At 37.8% G+C, this 20,890-nt stretch overlaps 1 protein-coding gene across 1 annotated transcript in view; it reads right to left on the bottom strand.

Moving 5' to 3' along the window:
* The window catches only part of LOC126263257 (uncharacterized), a 197,708-nt gene that overhangs the window by 161,756 nt on the left and 15,062 nt on the right, over window positions 1-20,890 (bottom strand). Inside the window, exon 2 of the mRNA XM_049960342.1 lies at window positions 14,656-14,761. Within this exon, the coding sequence (XP_049816299.1) occupies window positions 14,656-14,754 (99 nt within the window). The 5' untranslated portion in view covers window positions 14,755-14,761. The remainder of the gene's footprint in view (window positions 1-14,655; window positions 14,762-20,890) is intronic.

The raw sequence follows: 20,890 nt of genomic DNA, 5'->3' as shown, positions 1-20,890 counted from the left end.
ATCGAGGCACTGAATCACACTTTTAGTTCTGGGTGGAATTCTAATTATATTAAGTACGAAACTTCCTGGCAGATTAAAACTGTGTGCCCGACCGAGACTCGAACTCGGGACCTTTGCCTTTCGCAGGCAAGTGCTCTACCATCTGAGCTACCGAAGAACGACTCACGCCCGGTACTCACAGCTTTACTTCTGCCAGTACCTCGTCTCCTACCAGATGCGAGTCGTGCTTCGGTAGCTCAGATGGTAGAGCACTTGCCCGCGAAAGGCAAAGGTCCCAAGTTTGAGTCTCGGTCAGGCACACAGTTTTAATCTGCCAGGAAGTTTCATATCAGCGCACACTCCGCTGCAGAGTGAAAATCTCATTCTATATTAAGTACCTTTTCATTGTCATCCTAAAGACAGAGATATCATTATGTCCAGGACAAGAGCCCAACAATAGCAACTATTTTTTTCTGAAACTGGTAAGAAGACATTTTGTATGTAATACTGAAAATTATTCTCTCCAATTTTTCCGGATTTTACTTCATACGTTACAAAATTTTTGCAACTAAACACATCCTTTATTTAATTTTTGATACTAATTTTGCCTTGAGGTTCCTGAAGACAGATATGAAGCTATAGAAACAGTAATCCACTGATACTTACCACTGGCATTGTTGTACAAGAATGTGTCACAGCATTCATCAACAGCACACTTGAAATGATAAAGTGTGGTTTGCATGGTGTTCTTGCATGAAACCTAAATGATTGGCTTTATGCACAATATTTTAGGGGATAATAAAAAGCTTCGTCTTCACGTCAGCTACAAATTTATCTACAACATTACCTTTTAATGACAACTCCTCTACGAGTTTACTTGAAGTAAACTGTAATTTTGCGACTTCTTTACCCGCATAATTTCGTGCCTCTCTTTTAACCAGGTTGAAGAAGGCTGTTGATCAGTAATGTTCATCTCACTTGCAAATTCAGAGGGCCCAGCCCCCTAATTCTCCCTCAGTAAAGGCGCATTGAGTCTTATGAGAAGTTCTGTTTTTTTCGAATAGTTTTAATTTTGCACTTTTGTGAGTTTCATTTTGGTGCATATTTTGTACTTTGTATCAATGTTTCGTCCATTTATACAATAAAGGTTAGTGTTTACTACACAATATCAGCTTTGCACATTGCTTAAATTTAAGCATTTTCTCCTTTCTTCATTTAACCAAAAAAATTACTTTCTTCTTTGTCACTGGAAGCTATTACTGTACATGTTTTCTTTGGGCTAGAAAGGAACTACATTTTTATTCTAGACTTTTAATTGACATAACAGTCATCACACGAATGTAGTTCATGGAATCATCAGAGTTATTTCAAATTTCTTCTTCTGTTTCCACAATTTATAACGAAAAACTGACATTCGAATGAATGTCCAGTAAATTAACTAATAAATAACACATATGTAAGTCTTCAGGAGAAATAGGTGATTTCGATTGCATACCACATTCTTCATATTTTATCTTTGCATTGTTGGAAACATTAACTGGATTCCACATTACTGTGTAACTCTGGAACCTGCACAAAGATAGATGCTATTAGCAAGTATATATGAAGAAAACACAAAGAAATTGTTGCAGTTTTATCCCCATTGTTAACACTTAGCGATACCAGAAAGGCAACTGCCAATTGTTATGGGCACTAAGTGAGTTCCAAATAAAAGCAAGTAACTATTGTGAACAATTTTGTCATAGGAACTACCAATGGAAACTGAAATTCACTTTATAAATTATAATCATGTTTTGCCATATTATCTGTTTATCTATGTGCCATCAACCAAGGATATGTGCTTGCCATGTAGTGCATGCAGTGTCTGCTACAGCTACAGTAGACACGCACATTTCTCCAAGCTACAAATTTGGCAATTTTCACTACGAATTTGGAAATTTTCAATGTTTTTTAAATAAATACTTGCAGTGTATCTTAGCAACTAAAATTTTGACACTGTGTTTCTTTCAGTGTACTCCTCTTGCATAAGAAATTTTAGGGCAGGTTTCGACATGTCGGATTGGACTGTTTGCTTGTGAGCACAAACCAAAATCATCTTTCAGGTTCTTGGGCACTGGCATGTTGATGACAGCTTTGATGTGGTCTTCTGTCAGGACAAGGCCACTTTTCCTAAGCAAGTCCCAAAAAATGCACCTTAGGTGAAAAAAAACTGCACTTTTCCAGCTTTAAATGAAGGCCATTCTCCAGAAGGCTTTGGAAATTCAACTGAATGTTTGATAAATTCTCGCTTGGTAGGGCACATTACCCAGACATCATCATGGTAATTGATGCAGCAGGGAATGCCCTGAATTACCTGTTACAAATACTGTTGATAAATTCTTGGGGCAGGCAAGCGATTAAACTGGCAAAGCCCAAATGGAGTGCTGAGGACCAAGAAAGTCCAAAAGACTGCATCCAACAGCAACTGCAGGTTGGAATTGTCCAAGTCGATGTGGGAAAATTACTGACCTCCTGACAACTTTACCAACCATGGTGGAATTGGATACAAATCCATGACACATTGCATGTTGACCATCTGTTTAAAATTGCCACAAAGGCACAATGCACTGTCGGGCTTTGGATTTACCACCAAAGGGGTGGCCCACTGACTCAAGAGAATAGAAGAAATGGTGCCTTGGTCCTGCCACTGCTGCTACTCAGCCTTTACCTTGCAAGGGAATAGGGTGGTAGCGACGAAATTTAAGTACCTCTGATGGTGTAAGATAAACATGTGCCTCGAAATTTACAGCCAGGCCCAAAGTATTCTCAAACAGTGGGCCGTAGGCCACAGTACGGAGCCCAAACTACGAAAGTCAATGGAAAAAGACGCTATAGTCCATTTAAAATTACCTGACAGCTGGCATTTGTCACTTGGTGCTACAGTGTTGCCACATCGGCTATCGCTCAGTTAAACATGACACGAAACCACAGTGGGTCACTTCAAAAGTGCTGAAATGCTGTCCACATAACACAGAGCAATATTAGAAGCTGCTGCCATTAGGTATTGCGGGAACGCAAGAAGCTCTGTTCACAGCTGATTTTAAATGACCAATGACTGAATTGCGGCTGACGACGCATTTTGTAGGCCTGAATTTATACTCATGTACTAAACTAAGCAGCAATGGCCTTGCCACAGTGGATTCACTGGTTCCCGTCAGATCACCGAAATTAAGTGCTGTCAGGCGTGGTCAAAACTTGGATGGGTGACCATCCAGGCCGCCATGCACTGTTGCCATTTTTCAGGATGCACTCAGCCTCATGATGCCAACTGAGGAGCTACTCGACGGAATAGTAGCGGCTCCGGTCAAAGAAAACCATCTTAACGACCAGGAGAGCGGTGTGCTGACCACACGCCCTTCCTATCCGCATCCTCAGCTGAGGATGACACGGCGGTCAGATGGTCCCGATGGGCCACTTGTGGCCTGAAGATGGAGTGCTTACTAACTAACCTAAGCACAACCTCTTGAAGTGCAATGTTTCTGAGAAAACAGCAGTCGGTAACCTGTGGCAAAACTATTGATCATCCTCACTTTGCTAATGGCAATTAAAGCTGACCTGTACCAGCTAACTCAAAACAGAAAAAAATTCAGTTTCAGTGCTAAAACTGAACTGCAGCTTCTCACTTCTTCTATGCGAGCTGATGCAATACTGACCAATGAGCAGTCCTAGTTGGAACTCATTTACAGGATATAGGCATCAACGGCAGATTACAAAAGAAAGTAGGGCGATAGGAAGAAAAGTATGAGAAAATAAAAAAGTCAATATGATGTTGAAAATGAGTGAACAAAAGATTAAAAATAAAAAAAAAAATAGATTGAAACCAACTAATTGAAAAGAATAATAATCAGAGCCATTTTGATAAAGATTTAAAAAAGAAAAAACAATGTCTCACAGCGATATTTGAACCCACATACTTTTGCACTATACACTTGACATTACCACTGCACTACAGTAGACCTTCTCAGGTCATTGATGCAAAGATCATTTTGCACCTTCAAAAAGTCTGATTTTACACCATATTGTATGAAGTTTACAAACTGTACACCAATCTCTGTGAGGATAACTGAATATGTGAAGGCAAATTGTGTCTTGTGCAAAAGAATCCAATAGTCTTTGGCTAAAATATGTAAAAAATCTGCATATTTCATTACCATGGTTTTGGGTGTGTTTGTGTTGTTTTGGGTGTGTTTATCATGTGTGATGAAACACAAAATAAATGGGCTGAATCCAGCCCAGGCTCCAAACACGACAAGAAAAAAAAAACAGACAAGGAATTGGAAGTTAACTGATCATTTGTTGTGGTAGTTTAGCAACAGCGAGCAGTTCAAGCATGAAGCTGAGTGCTCAGACTGGAGGAAGACACCTCCAACACGTGAAGTGTCAACTACCAAGTAATCTTAATCAGACTATAAATGCAGTTTGTCAACAATATGGAAGTCAACAACACAAAGAACGTCTAGCCCAAAACTTTTTTGAGCCAAAGGTGAAATGACCACTAACAATTTAAGTTACCCTTCCACATTCTTATAATGTATACAGATGGAGAATTGCCCCCTCAAAGGACTGCAACAACCTTATGCAGTGGCCATTGCAACTCCGGGCATCCCAAGAGCCTGTACATATCTCAATTAATGAGGTCAACCATCACTCCGGTGTTGACTTGAAATGTAACCAGCCATGCCTCCACAAACGACGTCAGAAAAATACACAGGGGCAACCCTCAAGGGGCATCAGGGATGGCTCACAATTAAGCAAAAACACAGGAGCTTCCAACTACTGACTCATGGCACGCCAACTGTTACAAACAGCTGTCAATTGGCCTTTCTGATGGAATACCACACACACGGCTTCCAAATGCTGGCAGTCACAACAAATGGGCAACACATAAGAATTGGGATAGAACTATTATCTCACCCAGTGAGTGGAAAGAGAATGACACACAAGAGCCCAAAAACTACCGGACACAGAAATTACAATGCTGCAACCAAAGTGAACCTGATGTCCTTTGCACAGGCAAATGACAGGCAGTACCATGACGCCACTGTGCCAGAACCATCAGTGGCCTCCACACATGGTGACTCGGTGGAAGACATGGCTGGGTCAGGCAAGGTCAATTCTCTAGTCTGAAACTCAGGATTAGGCATTAAACGTACAACCACATCTTGAATTGGTGAATGTGCATAAGAGATAACATATTGAGACACTCAAAATAACACTTACGTGACGGAGCCTGCAAATCAGTGATACAACTGCCCCATGCACTTGTGGTGCTGGTAAAAAGCTGCAACCATGTCACTCCATATGGGTTTGGTGTCCAAAATACTGCATTATCAATTGGCAAAGATCATCAGAGGGGAGTTTCTCAGGTCAGTAGAGGGCTTCAAATTTTAGACAACTTTGTATAAAGCCATACTGCAGGGCAGCAGGATTGGTGATGTGCCATACCTGTCAGTGCAGGGCGAGTAGTTCTCCCATTTTTCTGTAGACTCATTGAAACCAGCAAACAGTATCGGGGGCAGAGAAGAAAACTGCACAATGAGTGCCTGACCCATTGCCAAAGGGGCAAGGGTGTGAAGCAACTCTGCATTCTGATTCATCAGCACTTACATCTCCTCCTGATACTGCTGTTCCATTTGCAGGTGCAATTGCTCTTGCCAGCAATGCAGATATGCTAGGTCCATGCTGTTCCAAATTAATACCAGGAAAAGGGAATCAAAAAATAGGGGCATTGCATGTGTAAGAGCATCCTTTGTTGACACACTAGTACCTGCCATGGCATGACAATTCCACTACAATACACTGTCAGGACGTGCACTTTATCGGCTAGCAGTGGTTTGATGATGACAGGGAACAGAACACAGTAAGAGGAAATGAAAACTCACATGTGAGCCAATCTATGGGAAGCAAAAAGTTCGAACCCTCAAACACACAAGACACACACACACACTCACACACACATGTACACTGTATAGCTACATTGTGCTTCACTGATTTGTAGTTGCAGGATACTATGTTTCTGTACATACAGGAAAAAAAATTTGCATCACATCAGTTCGGAAAGTTTCGGAACTTGTACAGAAAATTGGAATAGGGATCAACATAAATATCATTTCCGCCCTTTTTATTGTTCATGAAAACCGCACATTGCATGTTGTGAACTGTCAACCATGAAGACGAATGCCTTGCCAATATGCTGCTGATATGGTTGCACTGTCAGTCAGAGGATGGCATTCACGTATCGTATAGCCATTATGGTGCCTTCCATGACCCTTCCTGGCACAAAGTAAAAATGCAGACGCGATTGGACCTCGGTATGGACCGTCTACGCATGGTTGAACTACAAACAACACGAGCCGTGTACCTCATTCCTCATGGAATGATTGGAAAATCAATTACAAATCTACTGAAACCAGTAGTTTGTACTTACTTCAACAACTAGAAGCCCATGCTGAATTGCTGCTGGTGGACAAGGTGTTTATAATTACCATGAAATCCCTATTTTACATTTTCATGCAGTCCAGACTTAAAAAACACAAAACTAAGGAAAATGCAGAATTGAGGAAAATGTGAACCCACCCCCCCCCCTCAAAAAAAAAAAAAATAAAATAAAAAAATAAAAAAAAATAAATAAATAAACTAGCAAAAACACATGTAATTGGCATATATGATTAAAAATCACAATCCTCTCCAATACTTTGTACAAAATCTGTCTATGTGAAGGAAATCAAATGTACAATACAATGTTTATACACTAATTTGGGATAACGAATTTAATTAATTCTTAAAAAAAATCACAGACACATAACAGCAAGTAAAAACTCATTAAAAAAAATGAAACTGGTATCTGAGACAAGATAATCGAGCTATTTTCCAACAAGCTACGATCACAAATTATACACTCAAAACATCCATTTTTGAGACATCATCCTTTATGTTCACCCCAAAAAAAAACTTATCAACATGATGAGTTAAACCAAAAATATCACAGCAGTTAAGTGGTTAAACCATAAGCATAAATGAAGACATCTGCTTAATGACAAACTTTGTCATCTTCACTGTTAATGTTTTAAAGTTTTCTTACAAATTGCACTTCATGTGCTCATATGCTCACCACCATTAAAGTGTCATTTTAGGCTTGATAAGAGAAACAGAGACCCAAAAAAATGAGTTTACTTTCCCAGTTGACATTAATAACTTCTTAGAAGCCAGTTTAGTGAATTTCTGTACACTGTATAAAACCTAAATTTGACAGAAAGCTCAGGTACTACAGTTTTCCTTCATGCTCTTTATGACTGCTGCCAGTCCTTACAATCTACAGTGTATGGTGCAAAGTGTAGACATGAGTAGTGTATGTAGTTGTTGCAACTGCATTGTGTCAGATTTGAACACAAAAGTCTTTAAAACGTATGCTCACAAAACCCTTCTTCTATTTCCAGCTGACATCTCTATCACAGCACTTCATTTGCATGAGAAGCATATTTTCAGCACTTCACAAAATGCTTTCACCCCTACCTGCACTCCCGTCATTGAAGGGACACTCCCCCTCTCCATACATCCAGTATGAGAGCTCATTTTACATGTGTTAGTGTGGTGTGCTGTGGTGGCTGTACTGGCTCTTGGGTGACTTAACAGGTCACCAGCCAATAAGAGTTCACTATCCAGAACTGGGTGACTTTTCCTCGATTACGACTGAGCATATTCTTCAAGACTCAGTGTTTTAATTTAAGAGGTTGATAACTGATATTGTTGCTCAATACAGTACAATGGAAATTCATGCAAAAAGATGGGACTGATTTATAAGCGGCACAAGAAAAGGTGGTGGCTGGGGCCCTTTACCACGTATTGACTCAACTGTCTTGTTTTTCCATTACCGCTGGAATCTAGCAGTAGTTGTATCATAATTGCATGGTGAAGCTAAATGTTGCAAGTTTGTTGGAAACACTGATCATGTATTATGTCAGCATTTCCTCTCTCACGTGTCCACAACAGCCCAAAACATTCCCTTAACTCTGCCACCACCCATGGTGTGAACCATCTGTCATTTGTGCCATTTATAACTTGTTCAGTCACATCAAATGTCAATAGGAAGAAAACAGGATGAAGTCAAGCAAGACATCGAGTAAGAACTTAGAATTGAGGTAAACCATACAAGGAAGAAATGTAAAATCAGGAATTTTTAGCACTGATCTTATGGGTTTTGCACAGGGACTATGAATTTATGGTGTAGAATCATGAAAAATATAAAATCAGGGGACCTAAAATTAAAGTTTTACTGTAATACATTTTATATAGTCCCACTGAGAAACTTATTGAGGTATTCTTAGAGAAATCTAAATCATTACTGCACCATTTGGCAGACAGAGGAACACAGATGATAACCAGTGAAGTCAGGGCTGGTGATCTAGGGGAAAAGTGTGGGCCTGGAAACTGAAAGGTTGTGGGATCAAATCATGGTCAGACCATAGGTTTTTCACTCGGTCTTTTAACTTACAAGATTAGCCAGGCATGGTGCATGGTTCAGATTACGTATTAAAATGTAGGACATCTTTCCCCAGTTGGATAACTGGGGTAGGTTAGGGAAACACAAGTCGACAAAGTGGCATCCAACTGAAAGACCTGCACCAGATCATTGAGCCATGTGTAATTGTCTTCATTATTATAGTCAAGATTTTAATATTAATTTTCTGAAAGACTAAGATAAAAGAAATGATTTGAAATGTTACTTAACAATTATAACATGAGTACTTTAGCCAATTTCCCACCAGAATAACACAGGAAAGGTGTATCTGAGTACAGTGACATGGTATCATGGAAAACACTTCCCTTTAATTTACGTCTATGGTCACAAAACTTTTCTTTAACAGATTACCGGTTTCAGTCTATAATAGCCGTCATCAGATCTGCAGCAAAAAATGGGAAAAACATAAATATACTCGCAGATTGTCTACAGCTTAAAAACAATACATAGACCATAATGAAAAGTACTACTGACAAATACATGCATTTGTGCACTTTAAGTATGAAGAGACATACCTGTTTTATAAAAACAAAGTCCTAATGTACTGCAGCCATAGTGGCATCGTCAAATGTTAAATGCAGAATCAGCACCAGCATCGTCAAATATATATAAATAACATCATATGCACGAGTCATGTTGTCAGTAGCACTACTGTTCAAAACAAGCTGCCATACAGTAGCCACAAGATGTTTGTGTTGTAATTTCACCAGATGGCACTAATGTTGGCATATACTTGTTTTTAATAATTGATTGAACAGTGAAAATAAAGGGGAATTCAATAGTTGAAGCCTGTAATGAGCTTATAACATATAACAGGCATTACAGTAACAATCTTACTTTTGTTGTGTTCTTTTTCATTGCTTTTTATTACTGCACTAATAAGACACCAGAGCAACCCTGGATCACAAAAGGAATCAAAATATCATGTGTAAGGAAAAGGAAGCTATTTGAAATGTTAAGTTAAAAAGAGGACGACGACTGATTACATATTACAAGAAATACCGTGCTGTCTTAAGGAAAATAATTAAAAATAAATGGTGCAATGTGTGATGCTAGTAATTCATTTTAGACTATAAATCTATTTGGACAACAGCCAAAAGAGTATCTAGAAAATGAGCAAGGAATGTGAAGACCTTGTAATTAAAGAAAATAACCGACAATAAATGACAGCAGTTGGGTAGAAAATGTAGTTAACAAAAACTTCCTTTAAGTAGCTCAGGAGACTGGCAAGGACAGTTCGGGTGATAAAGCATCAGAAGACATGCAAGCATCAACACCAGTCACATACAGACTAATCAGAATTACTCCACACTCTATCAAAGAACTTAAGAATGTAATTAGAGAGGAAATAAGACATTACAAGCACTCATTGCATAGAAACCACTGAATTAAAACGAAAAATAAAATCTCCCAAAAATTATACCAGGGAGCTTGAGGGAAACATTACCAGAATGAAACATAGCCAAAAGTCTAACTTTGTTTACGATCTTAAATGCATCAGCAAACATCTGGCAAAAAAGGATAACACAGATACAAACCACAAAACTGAAATGATACCAAAAATGCATAAAGTGACAATTTCTAAGAGTCTGCCTATTACAAATACATTTGCGCATAGGGATTTGATCACAAAAGAAAACTATAAGAAAAACATGGAACTTATTTTAGCTGACATCCATAAAATAAAGTGTAAATCACTTCTATATAGGATATTAGATTCTTATTAGCAGCTAGAAACAACAGTTAAACCAAATGCACCTTTAAAGGAGATCATAAAAAGGGTGGTAAACCTTAAAAAAAGGTATGTAAGTGGTAATCAGAGATACAGATGAGATTGCTAGACCCCTCCAAATCACAAAAAATCATGTACGTGAAACATTCAAAATAAAATTAAAAACATTCCTAACTGGTCACTCTTCCTACAAATTATCTGAATATCCAGATTCAGGGATTAAAAAGTTCTGTAAGCTACATGGTAAGTAGCAGTGTTAATTATAAAGCTGTATGAAAAGTAGTAATGTATTGTAAATAGGATTCAGTATTTACAGATATAAGAAAATATTATCTTTAAAAATACCACTGTAATCTAGTAAATATTAAGCTACCATACCAATAGCAGATAAATAGCAGCTATTTCATAAACTAAGAAGGCATCAGCTTTTTTCAAAGTAGCAGCTTTTCTCAAAGTAGCAGCTTACTTTCTAATTTACTTGATTAAATTTAGACACTATAAATGTGAAGGATATTGAATGAGTCAGTATTTTTACAATGTTAACAATACAGCTGCACACAATATGGTTAATTCATGAAAAAACTCACTGTAACAACATGGGACACTAGAAGAAATAAAAACATATTACATACATCAGAATTAACACTTATGTGTACACATTCAGATTAACAATATCAAAGTAATTGAGCAACAATATAACATTACAGCAACAAATAGTTTCATTTATGCTTACATTGCATGGATAACTCAGTTGTATAATAAAAGCTTGCTCCTATGAACTAAAAAATTCACTAACTGAATAGAACGACTTTTGTATTAGATATTCCTTCAGTTTGCTCTTGAACTTTGGTGTTTTAGGAGCAAGACGTTTGATGACACTGGGTAGAGCATTGTAAATTTTGATGCCTGTATAATTTACTCCTTTCTGTACAAGGGTATAGTTTGACTGGTTACTATGAAAGTCCTCTTTTGACATTGTGTTGTGACCATGATACTAACTATTGGTTTTGAAAGAGAGTGGTTTTTGTTAATGAAACATACAAGGGAGTATAAGAACTGAGATATCATTGTAAATACCTGTAATTTCCTAAACAGATTCCTGCATGAGTGCCTTGGTTGCACACCACTCATGTTACATATAGCTCTCTTCTGAGCAATAAAAAAACTTTTTTTGCCAAGGGCTGGTTGCCCCAAAAGATGATTCCATACACCAAAAGTGCATGGAAATATTCGAAAGAAGCAGCTCTCCTTATGTGTGGTTGATGCAATTATGCATAAGGCAAATGTTGCAGAATGTAGCCTTTTTTCAAGATCTAGGATATGGTTGGACCAATTTAGCTTGCAGTCTATGTACACACCCAGGAACTTAGACAAGTCAACTTGCTTTATTTGTTTCCCATTACATTCTATATTTATATCCCCCGGTTCTTTATGTGCTGTGTGAAACTGTACATAATGAGGTTTTTTTTTATATTTAGAGAGAGTCCATTACAGTTAAACCATTTCAGAATGCATCAAATGCATTGTTTGCAGATGTTTCCCAGTTGTTCCCTGTTGCTTTGTCAACTAGAAGAGAAGTACTGTCAGCGAATAGTGATAGTTTTTTGTTAATACAGTATACAAATTAAGTTTTCTATGATTTCTTTGTCTTTTGCTAATGTTCCACATCCCTGAAGATTTTCCTTCTTGATGAGATCTACTGAATATGATGAATGAATATAATTACTCACCCTATGCTTAAACAGCATTATACACAACATCTTAATATAAAAATTGATGCCTCAAATCATAATACGACACAGACAACCAATGAATTAAAAATGAAAACAAAAGAACTGCTGTAAATTTTGAAATGGGAGGGAAGAAACAGGTATGTGAAAAATAAGTTTTTTTTCTCATTAGGATGAACAAATTAAAAATATCAAGTGTGACCAGCCAGCCACAGGGGACTACTAATAAGCAGATAAGAAAGGAGTAAGCAGAAATCACAGAAAAGAAAATAATCAAGGCAGTACACACTACAATAGATCAGTGGATGTCAAAGGAAAAGGCATAAGACACAGGATAGAAAATGATCAGAGCAGTGCCAACTACAATTGAGCCGCTGTTCGGAATAATACAAAGAAAGAAAGAAAGAAAGAAAGAAGGAATTTGTGGGAATAAAGGTGTTTTGGCGGAAAAAATTATTTGTGAAACGGAAAATATCAAGATGGCTATCAGTGGACCTATGAACCTGTCACATCTATCAATAATGTTGTCTCAGTTACTGCACATTCACATGGCAGACAAGATCAACCCACTGATTTGATAGAAATAACAGTTTCAGAGGAGCAACATTTAAACTGAAAGTGAGTGGTACTGTAGATGCTCCTCATATACAGAAAACAATTCAAAACTCTGTAATGAAGATATTTGACAAACATCTTCAGTCCCAATATAACAAAACAGAATATCTGACAACATAAGAAAATCAGGGATTGTTTGAAAACTGAGGATTTAAATATAATAATAATGCAAGACTTAGAAGGTTTTTCTGTAATTTGTCTTTCTCAACACTGGCTTGATGAGACCTTAATAAAATCTGTCTTCCTAGAAAATTTATATTGGTTGACTAATGAAGGTCAGTATGAGGAATGCCCATATTCCCAAAGCATAACACAGAAGTTACAAGTATTCCTAATATGATCACGCAAAGTAGAAAAAAAAAGCAGAAATGGCAGCAATGAAAATTGCAAAATTAAATTTTACAACAGCCACAGTTCACGCACCGTAAACAAATCTTGCACAACATCAACAACTAAAACTACAGCAGGAGCAGCAGCATCAACACCATCAGGAACTACTCTAGCACATTACTACTTCACTACAGCTGCACTCCATTAGAAAATTCTGGGCTATTTCTGGAGAAAATGGAATGGATCCTAAATAAAGAAGGATGTGAGGTTATAGTTTGTCATACCTTTAATAGTGGCTTTTTTAGTAATCCCATCAGACACACAGGTCAATGATTCAGGCATATCAATATGTGTAACATTACATACATTGAGCAAGGATGCCTGAGCATACATTGAGCAGGATCAAGGCCAATATCAAAACATCAGTCGCACGAATAGAGATGATTCCAGAACATTTTTCCACACAAGTCGAATTATCATTTGGTGCCACTTCTCCCCCCTTTTCACTTGCTCGCTTTCATCCAAGCCAGTTTCCACTACTACTTGATACACACCGTAAACAAATATTGCACAACATCAACAACAAAAACCACTAAAACTGCAGCAGGAGCAGCAGCATCAACACCGTCAGGAACTACTCTAACACATTACTACTTCACAGCAGCAGCACTCACAGGCTCTGTTGCCCATACTGACATTGCAACCATTAAGTGAAGCTCATGAATTTAAATTTTAAATGGTTTAGTTTTCATTCACTAGTCAATCTGATTGCTCTTCCCCGTACTTCTGAGGATTGTCTATGTTGTTATGTACAGACAGCTGACACCACAGTCCTTCATGATCAGACATATCTAGTACAGCATGTCCAAGATAAAAGCAACCCTGCCCTATAAGCAACGCAGTGTAATTGTACTGTTTTCCAATCTTCTAATCATGTGATGGGTGTGGTTAATTGTCAAAGCTTCAGCTTTTGCTTGAAAGTGCAGTGAACATCTCTTCTTTGTTCTCTGAATTATTTATATGAAATATTCCATATTCATGAAACAAAAGGGGTGTTTTCAGTTAGAGCTTACATCTGTACTGGTTTTTTTAAAAAGAGTTGCAAAATTTTTCTTGAACTAGTCCAAAACTCCAGTATTCCAGCAAAAAGTAGTATTCAGAAATTGATATCAAAATAGTTTAGCCATAAGCTTTCAGTTCAAGTTCCTGAAATTACTGTTAGCCCAAAAAAATATGTAAGGCAGATTTCACAACAGACAAGTGGTAAACATACATCTTGTCATTCTGTACTTAAGTGCTTAGACCAGAAACCTTACCAAGTTTAATGGGCTCAGGTATTACTTCTAGCTGATAAAGAAAAGGGGATTTAGTATTCTGACTGATTCCTATATGTGGAGTTTGGTTAGCAAAATTCCACATATTAAAATGAATTGTATCTTCAACCTTCCCATTTAGCTTGTATGTGAAGCACTCAAACTATAATGACAAATGCCATTAAGATGAACAAACCCTTGCAATAATATTTTTATATGGTATTCAATAGGGAGAAAGGTAAAAGCTTGAAAAAATGTAAGAGAGAAGTAACAATTATGAAATGAAACTGCAAATGGAAACTTAAACATTAGCCTCAAAAATTTAAATTTAATACACTATAAAATCCAAAGTTCATCATTAAAATACTCAGAAAGATGCTGTATAAAAATAGTATTTACACGTTTAAGCTGGAGTTCATGTAATATCTCACGTAACTGTCTCTCCAGATTAAGAGCATCAGGTTCTTCAAGCATTTCAACCTCGCCTGTTAACTGCATTCTCCTCCTGCAGTGCAAATTGAGAAGAGTACTCGTTAAATTATTTCAACAATACTCAGATAGTTTGTATCTATTTACTTACTTTATTTTTTTAAATCTAGACACATATGAGATACAGATTAATTTACAACTGTATCCAATCTCTCCCAGTCCCACTTTGCCAATGACAGTCATTGAATCAAAAGTAAAACTGGGTACGTAGTATCTATTCTAAAAAATGTGGACAGTTTACGAGAGTGAAAGTAACCAGAAATTGCATTAAACTGTCCTATCTAATAATTTAAGGAGAAAGACTGGATATATAAAATTCTGACCAAATTCTATGTAAATATTAAACTAAGGTATAGGCATAGTCCATTTCAATTCAGGCAGACTAGGACAAAATCTTACCTTCATAGTCTCGGATGTTATTGAATTTAGCATATGTTGAAACTAAGGACTAAGTAAGGAACACGTATTTCTTTGTTTTCTCCAAAAAAAATTCTGCTCCGAGATACGGCCCTTCAAAGATGACACTGCGCATACCATTTTGAAGATGCAAATTTTGCAAAAAAATTTTAAAATATTGTACACATTTTGTTGGTTTTTTTATTTGAAAGATAATTGCTTTATGATATACAGGACATAAAAACCCCTCTGAGGCCTGTGATCATTTTTATGTTAATAATTGGCAACCAATGTTGTACAATCGTAATCAAGTCATGAGATGTTCAATTGACTCTTTTTATTACATGTTACGTGTTTCGGGATTACACCCATCTTCAGACATCTGTTACAAAAAAGTACAAAACATAAGTGAACAGCACATTCAACACGTCTCAATGTTACAGAAAATGAAATCGGGTCATATGAGTTACATACCACACACTTCAACTCCTTCCTAACCAACCGGGCATGCAGCCTTGACGACTCAAAGAAAGTGTCCAATAACATATGATTATAACTGCAACACAAGCAGTCTTGAAGCAGAGCGAATACTGACGCTAAACAAGTCAACTAGCAGCGAAGCATCCTCGGTAGGGGGCACTGCATGGTCATGTCCTCCAAGCGTTCACATGTAATTTAATAATAATATACTCAGAATGTAGCACCTAACAGGGTGTAATTATGACTAGCAACTGGAATGGTACTTCCGTACACGTTAACACTAAAGCATTTTTTTTTTTTTTTTTAAATTTAAGAACTCCAAATTTTTACATTGCCATACTATACCTAAAGCCAGTAGTGGCACTAAGCACAACTCAAACCATATGTCAATATAATATAAATAATTTGGGGGGAGAGGGTGGGTAGGGGGCGGGGAGGGGCGGGGGGGGGGGGGGGGGGGGGGAGGAGGAGTTCCTTCATGAATAAACATTTCAACCTCCCAAATCTCTAAAAGAATACCACCAAATTAAGTATAACCAACAGTATCCATCATAAACTAAATCCCAGTGATCAGCTCACATATGCAAGTGTCTTAGGTACCATCTATTAAAGCCAACAGCAACCACGTCAGCGGCAGCCATCCGCCTATCGAATTACAGCCAAGTGATATTCATGGGCCATGATTGCCCAAATAGAAGCCTTCAAACAACAACTTACACCCCTCCACCACATGGAGAAAAGTTTAATGGTGAGAGGAAGAAAATTTTCATAAAATCCCAAAACACACACGTGGGTTGTACCTCATACATTCCTTATATAAACGAGTGGCACGACAATTGCCCGAGTCCTACCTATGCTATCCGGATACTGGAGAGCTCTGGATCTAAAAAAGAAACATGAAAAGTGTTAAAACTTTGAAGTCTAAAATCAATAAAATAAACCATTGTGTTACCAAGGGCCACCCAAAGGGTACGGTGGTGAACAAATGCGTATATGCCAACCTATCTACCCATCTAACTTTCCCCATATGACATTGAAGTAGCCAACCACTCAGCAAAAATCCTAGCCTATCATAATGGTACATACACAGAACACCACCAGCTCCTATAAAATACACTATCATAACTTCTTATCAGAGGCTAACAGCTCCAAACTTAAAATAGTAACTGTTCTAACAAGCCAAAAAACCAGTTGTTCCCATCGGAAGCCTGTTCATTAGAAACTGGGTGGGCAGTGTGCTGTATCCGCGCATAGATCTCCAGATCTTCGAAATTATCTAAAATCTTCCCTTTTGGTTCTAAATGCAGAATCCTTAGACTATCTTCTATTGGGTCCAGCTTATGGCCAGTCTCCCTCATATGGCACCCCATCCCACTATTATTACTATAGTTATGTTCTCTAAGCACATACTCCACATTTAATTTCATATACACCGGATTGCTGAAATTTATCTGATTTCCCGTCTTCCTGATGTCACATTATTTCCCCCAACTTCTTCCTTGTATGGAAGCCTACATGAATGTTAGCTTTCCTGAAGGTTCTAGCTATTTTTTGGTAACATGGTCCAACATACTCCACTGACACAAACTTACTATATAATTTTTGGTGGCCCAGCTGATCATTTCAATCTCCCTATCAGTGGCTTCTTTGCTCAAATTAACCCTTCTTCTATTTCTAGGTGACATCTCTGTCACAGCACTTCATTTGCATGAGAAGCATATTTTCAGCACTTCACAAAATGCTTTCATCTCTACTTGCACTCCCGTCATTGAAGGGACACTCCCCCACTCCATACATCCAGTATGCGAGCTCATTTTACATGTGTTAGTGTGGTGTGGTGGCTGTACTGGCTCTTGGGTGATGTAACAAGTCGCCAGCCAATAACAGTTCACTATCCAGAAATGGGTGACTTTTCCTCGATTATGACTGAGCATGTTCTTCGAGACTCAGTGTTTTAATTTAAGAGGTTGACGACTGATACTGTTGCTCAATACAGTACAATGAAAATTCATGCAAAAAGATGGGACTGAGTTATAAGCGGCACAAGAAAAGGTGGTGGCTGGGGACCTTTATCACATATTGACTCAACTGTCTTGTTTTTCCATTACCGCTGGAATCTAGCAGTAGTTGTACCATAATTGCGTGGTGAAGCTAAATGTTGCATGTTCGTTGGCAACACTGATCGTGTATTATGTCAGTATTTTCTCTCTCACGTGTCCACAATAGCGCAAAACATTCCCTTAACTCTGCCATTAAATGGAAAACAATTAAATGACAAGGTCAGTCGTAACAACTCCATAAACTCAACGACTTCATTATAAACCATCTTACCATTCCTTGGCAAATTTTTGTGAAGAATCTCCAGTGTCTCATTGACCGGGATGTCCGTATACAAATTAACTAAATCAAATGAGACTAACACAGCCCCTCGGGCACCCTAATATTTTGTAGAAGGCCAACAATCTCAAAACTACTACAAACACTAAAGGTCTCCTTAAAAGTATAATATTCTTTCAGTTTATCATGTCAAAATCTATTCATATAGTAATCTGGGCTTGAACAAGCACTAATAATTGGACGGAGGGGTTTCTCAATTTTATGGAGCTTAATTTGAGCCCTCGACTGTGGCATTTTGGGATTCATCATGAAAAGCCTCTTTCTCTTTACAGCTGAGTCAAACAGGAAATGCGAGTCATTAACACATTTTTTAATTTCTCGGCTAAACTGAGTTAGGGGCTTTTCACTGAAAAGTCTTAGGGTCTTAGCAATGTAGTCACTATCCTTAATCAACACAACGGCGTTTCCTTTATCAGTTTTGACTACAAGATCTTATTGTACTCTAATTTTAAATTTAGTTTCTTCACAGTATAAGAAAATGTACCTGGAAAATGTGGCATATGTCTAGCTCGCATTAGTGCATTACAAGTTGCCACAGCTATATCGGCCTACAAAATTTTGAGAACTTTTGCTAAATCACATCCATTCTTAACCTCGGTAATCACCCTCTTGATGATTTTGCCATTAGTCTGTGAAGATATGTTATTGGACACTTTCTTTGAGTTGTCAAGGCTGCACATCTGGTTGGTTAGGAAGGAGCTGAAGTTTGTGGTATGTAACTCATATGACTCGATCTCATTTTCTGTAAAGTTGAGACGTGTTGAATGTGCTGGTCACTTATTTTTTGTACTTTTTTGTAACAGATGTCTGTAGATGGGTGTAATCCCGAAACGCGTAACATGTTCTAATAAAAGAGTCAATTGAACATCTCATGACTTTATTGCGATTGTACAGCATTGACTGCCGATTATTAATTGCTTTATGATTACAAAGAAATCCTTAATTTGGACTTATCTGTCAAAGTTCTTGTACTATAGCGGTCTGAACTATTTTTATAATTTATGGAAAAAAAATCTTGTTTCAAAAATGCCAGTCCATAAACTTTTTGTTTTTTTCTGTTGATTAGTACCATATAGTTCTACATTCCCTGAAAAGGAGAGCTTCCACTTTTAGGTTTTATAAACAATTGAAGTTTTTATTACCACATTATCACATAACAGGCTCATAAAAATCAAAACCTAACACAATTTTAGTTTTGAAAGATGAGTAAGAGACTCATTTATCAAGCATTTTAAATGGTGCCAAAATGTATGTGAAAGGTCCAAAGACTTAAAGGTTTCAATTTATAAAACTTCTTTGCACTGTCTTTTGTACTGAAATTAGCCAGTCAATGAACTAAAAATGTGTTCCACTGCTTCAGGATCTTCCTTTGATATAGAGTGATGCCTTCCTGTTGAACCAATAGGAACTGGAGCACTTACAATCTTCAAAACATTGTGAACAGGAAGTGAGCACTGATGGCATTGTTGCTGTCCTTCAGCTGGGAGTTCTTAGCTTACGTAAAAACTCATGTTTTGACGTGGAAAAGTGTAAAAAATGCGGAAAAATACTGAAAACCGGAATCACGTGCAAGGAATGTAATAACTCGTATCATTTTCGATGTGCAAAAGTGGACTCATCTGTGAAAGAAAATAATGAATTTATAACATGCTGGAACTGTAGTCAGTGCTGCGTTCAGAACTCAGATAATTATCATAAAGCAAAAATTTGTGACTGTAGATGTGAATTATCTGTTATAGTTAGCGATATGGTAAGCAAAATCCAGAGCCTAAAGGCTGAAGTTACTCTCTTAAATAAGAACGTGTGTGAATTTGAACAACAGCGCCTGATGAACGACTGCAGGCCTAAACTAAAAACCAAGGAAAGCTTTCCTGCCGTCAATACTCAAAACAGGTTTCAAATTCTCGAAGAAATAGTGGAACAAGAACAAGTTCAGTCCGTGCAAACTAAAAGTAATCCTTCAAGCAGCAAAAAAACTGTCAGTGATAAGTTCAGAAAACACGAAGTCCCAAACTCGTGTACAAAACGTGAAACTGAACGTAAACAAACCGTCCAAGGAAGTGGAATCTGTGAAATTACATGCAAGAAATCGTCCCTAGGGAAAAACAGAAGAAACGACGACAATCAGAAACACAAGCAGGGCCGGATTCTATTATATGGAGACAGCCATGGACGTGAAATAGCGCAAAACATCGCAAACATGCAAGACAACTTTGCAGCTGTAGGCCAAATCCAGCCTGGAGCCCCTCTTTCTGCTGTGGTGAAGCCGTGCATGCAGCAGTGTGACTCCTTCTCATCCAATGACTGTGTCGTTATTATGGGAGGTTCATTTGATGTAGCAAGAAATCAAGCAAATGATGCAATTAGACATATGAAAATGGTACTGGGTAAGTTAAATGACACTAAAACAGTTGTTGTCAACATTCCACAGAGGCATGATCTTATGAAACAGTCTATTGTGAACCGGGAAGTTCATAAAACAAATGACAGGATTAAAGATCTATGTAGTAAATTTCAGAATGTGTCTCTAGTAGATGTCAGCTATCAAGAAAGGGAGCTGCACACATCTCATGCTATGCACATGAGCAAAAGAGGCAAAAAGATCATTAGTAGCAAAATTATTGAGGAAGTCAGGCGACATTGTTCACAAAGTGATCAAAAGAAGTCCATTGCCATGGGGTGGTACAACCCACCTCAACAAAATCTGCCACAACACCAGCCACCGCTGGCAAGCCAGGGAAACTTGTGAAGCCTGCTTGCCTCATTGCTAGTCCAAAATTATCCTCTAAGGTCCAGCAGGTAAAACTCAGCCTTAAAATCATACACCAGAATCTTGGTAGTCTTAGAAATAAGCATAATGATCTAGATGTAA

This window comes from Schistocerca nitens, chromosome 6, assembly GCF_023898315.1.
Source record: "Schistocerca nitens isolate TAMUIC-IGC-003100 chromosome 6, iqSchNite1.1, whole genome shotgun sequence".
In the NCBI taxonomy this organism is placed as follows: Eukaryota; Metazoa; Arthropoda; class Insecta; order Orthoptera; family Acrididae; genus Schistocerca; species Schistocerca nitens.
The sequence above is the reverse complement of the archived record's forward strand: the minus strand, read 5'-3'. Positions and strand labels throughout refer to the sequence as shown.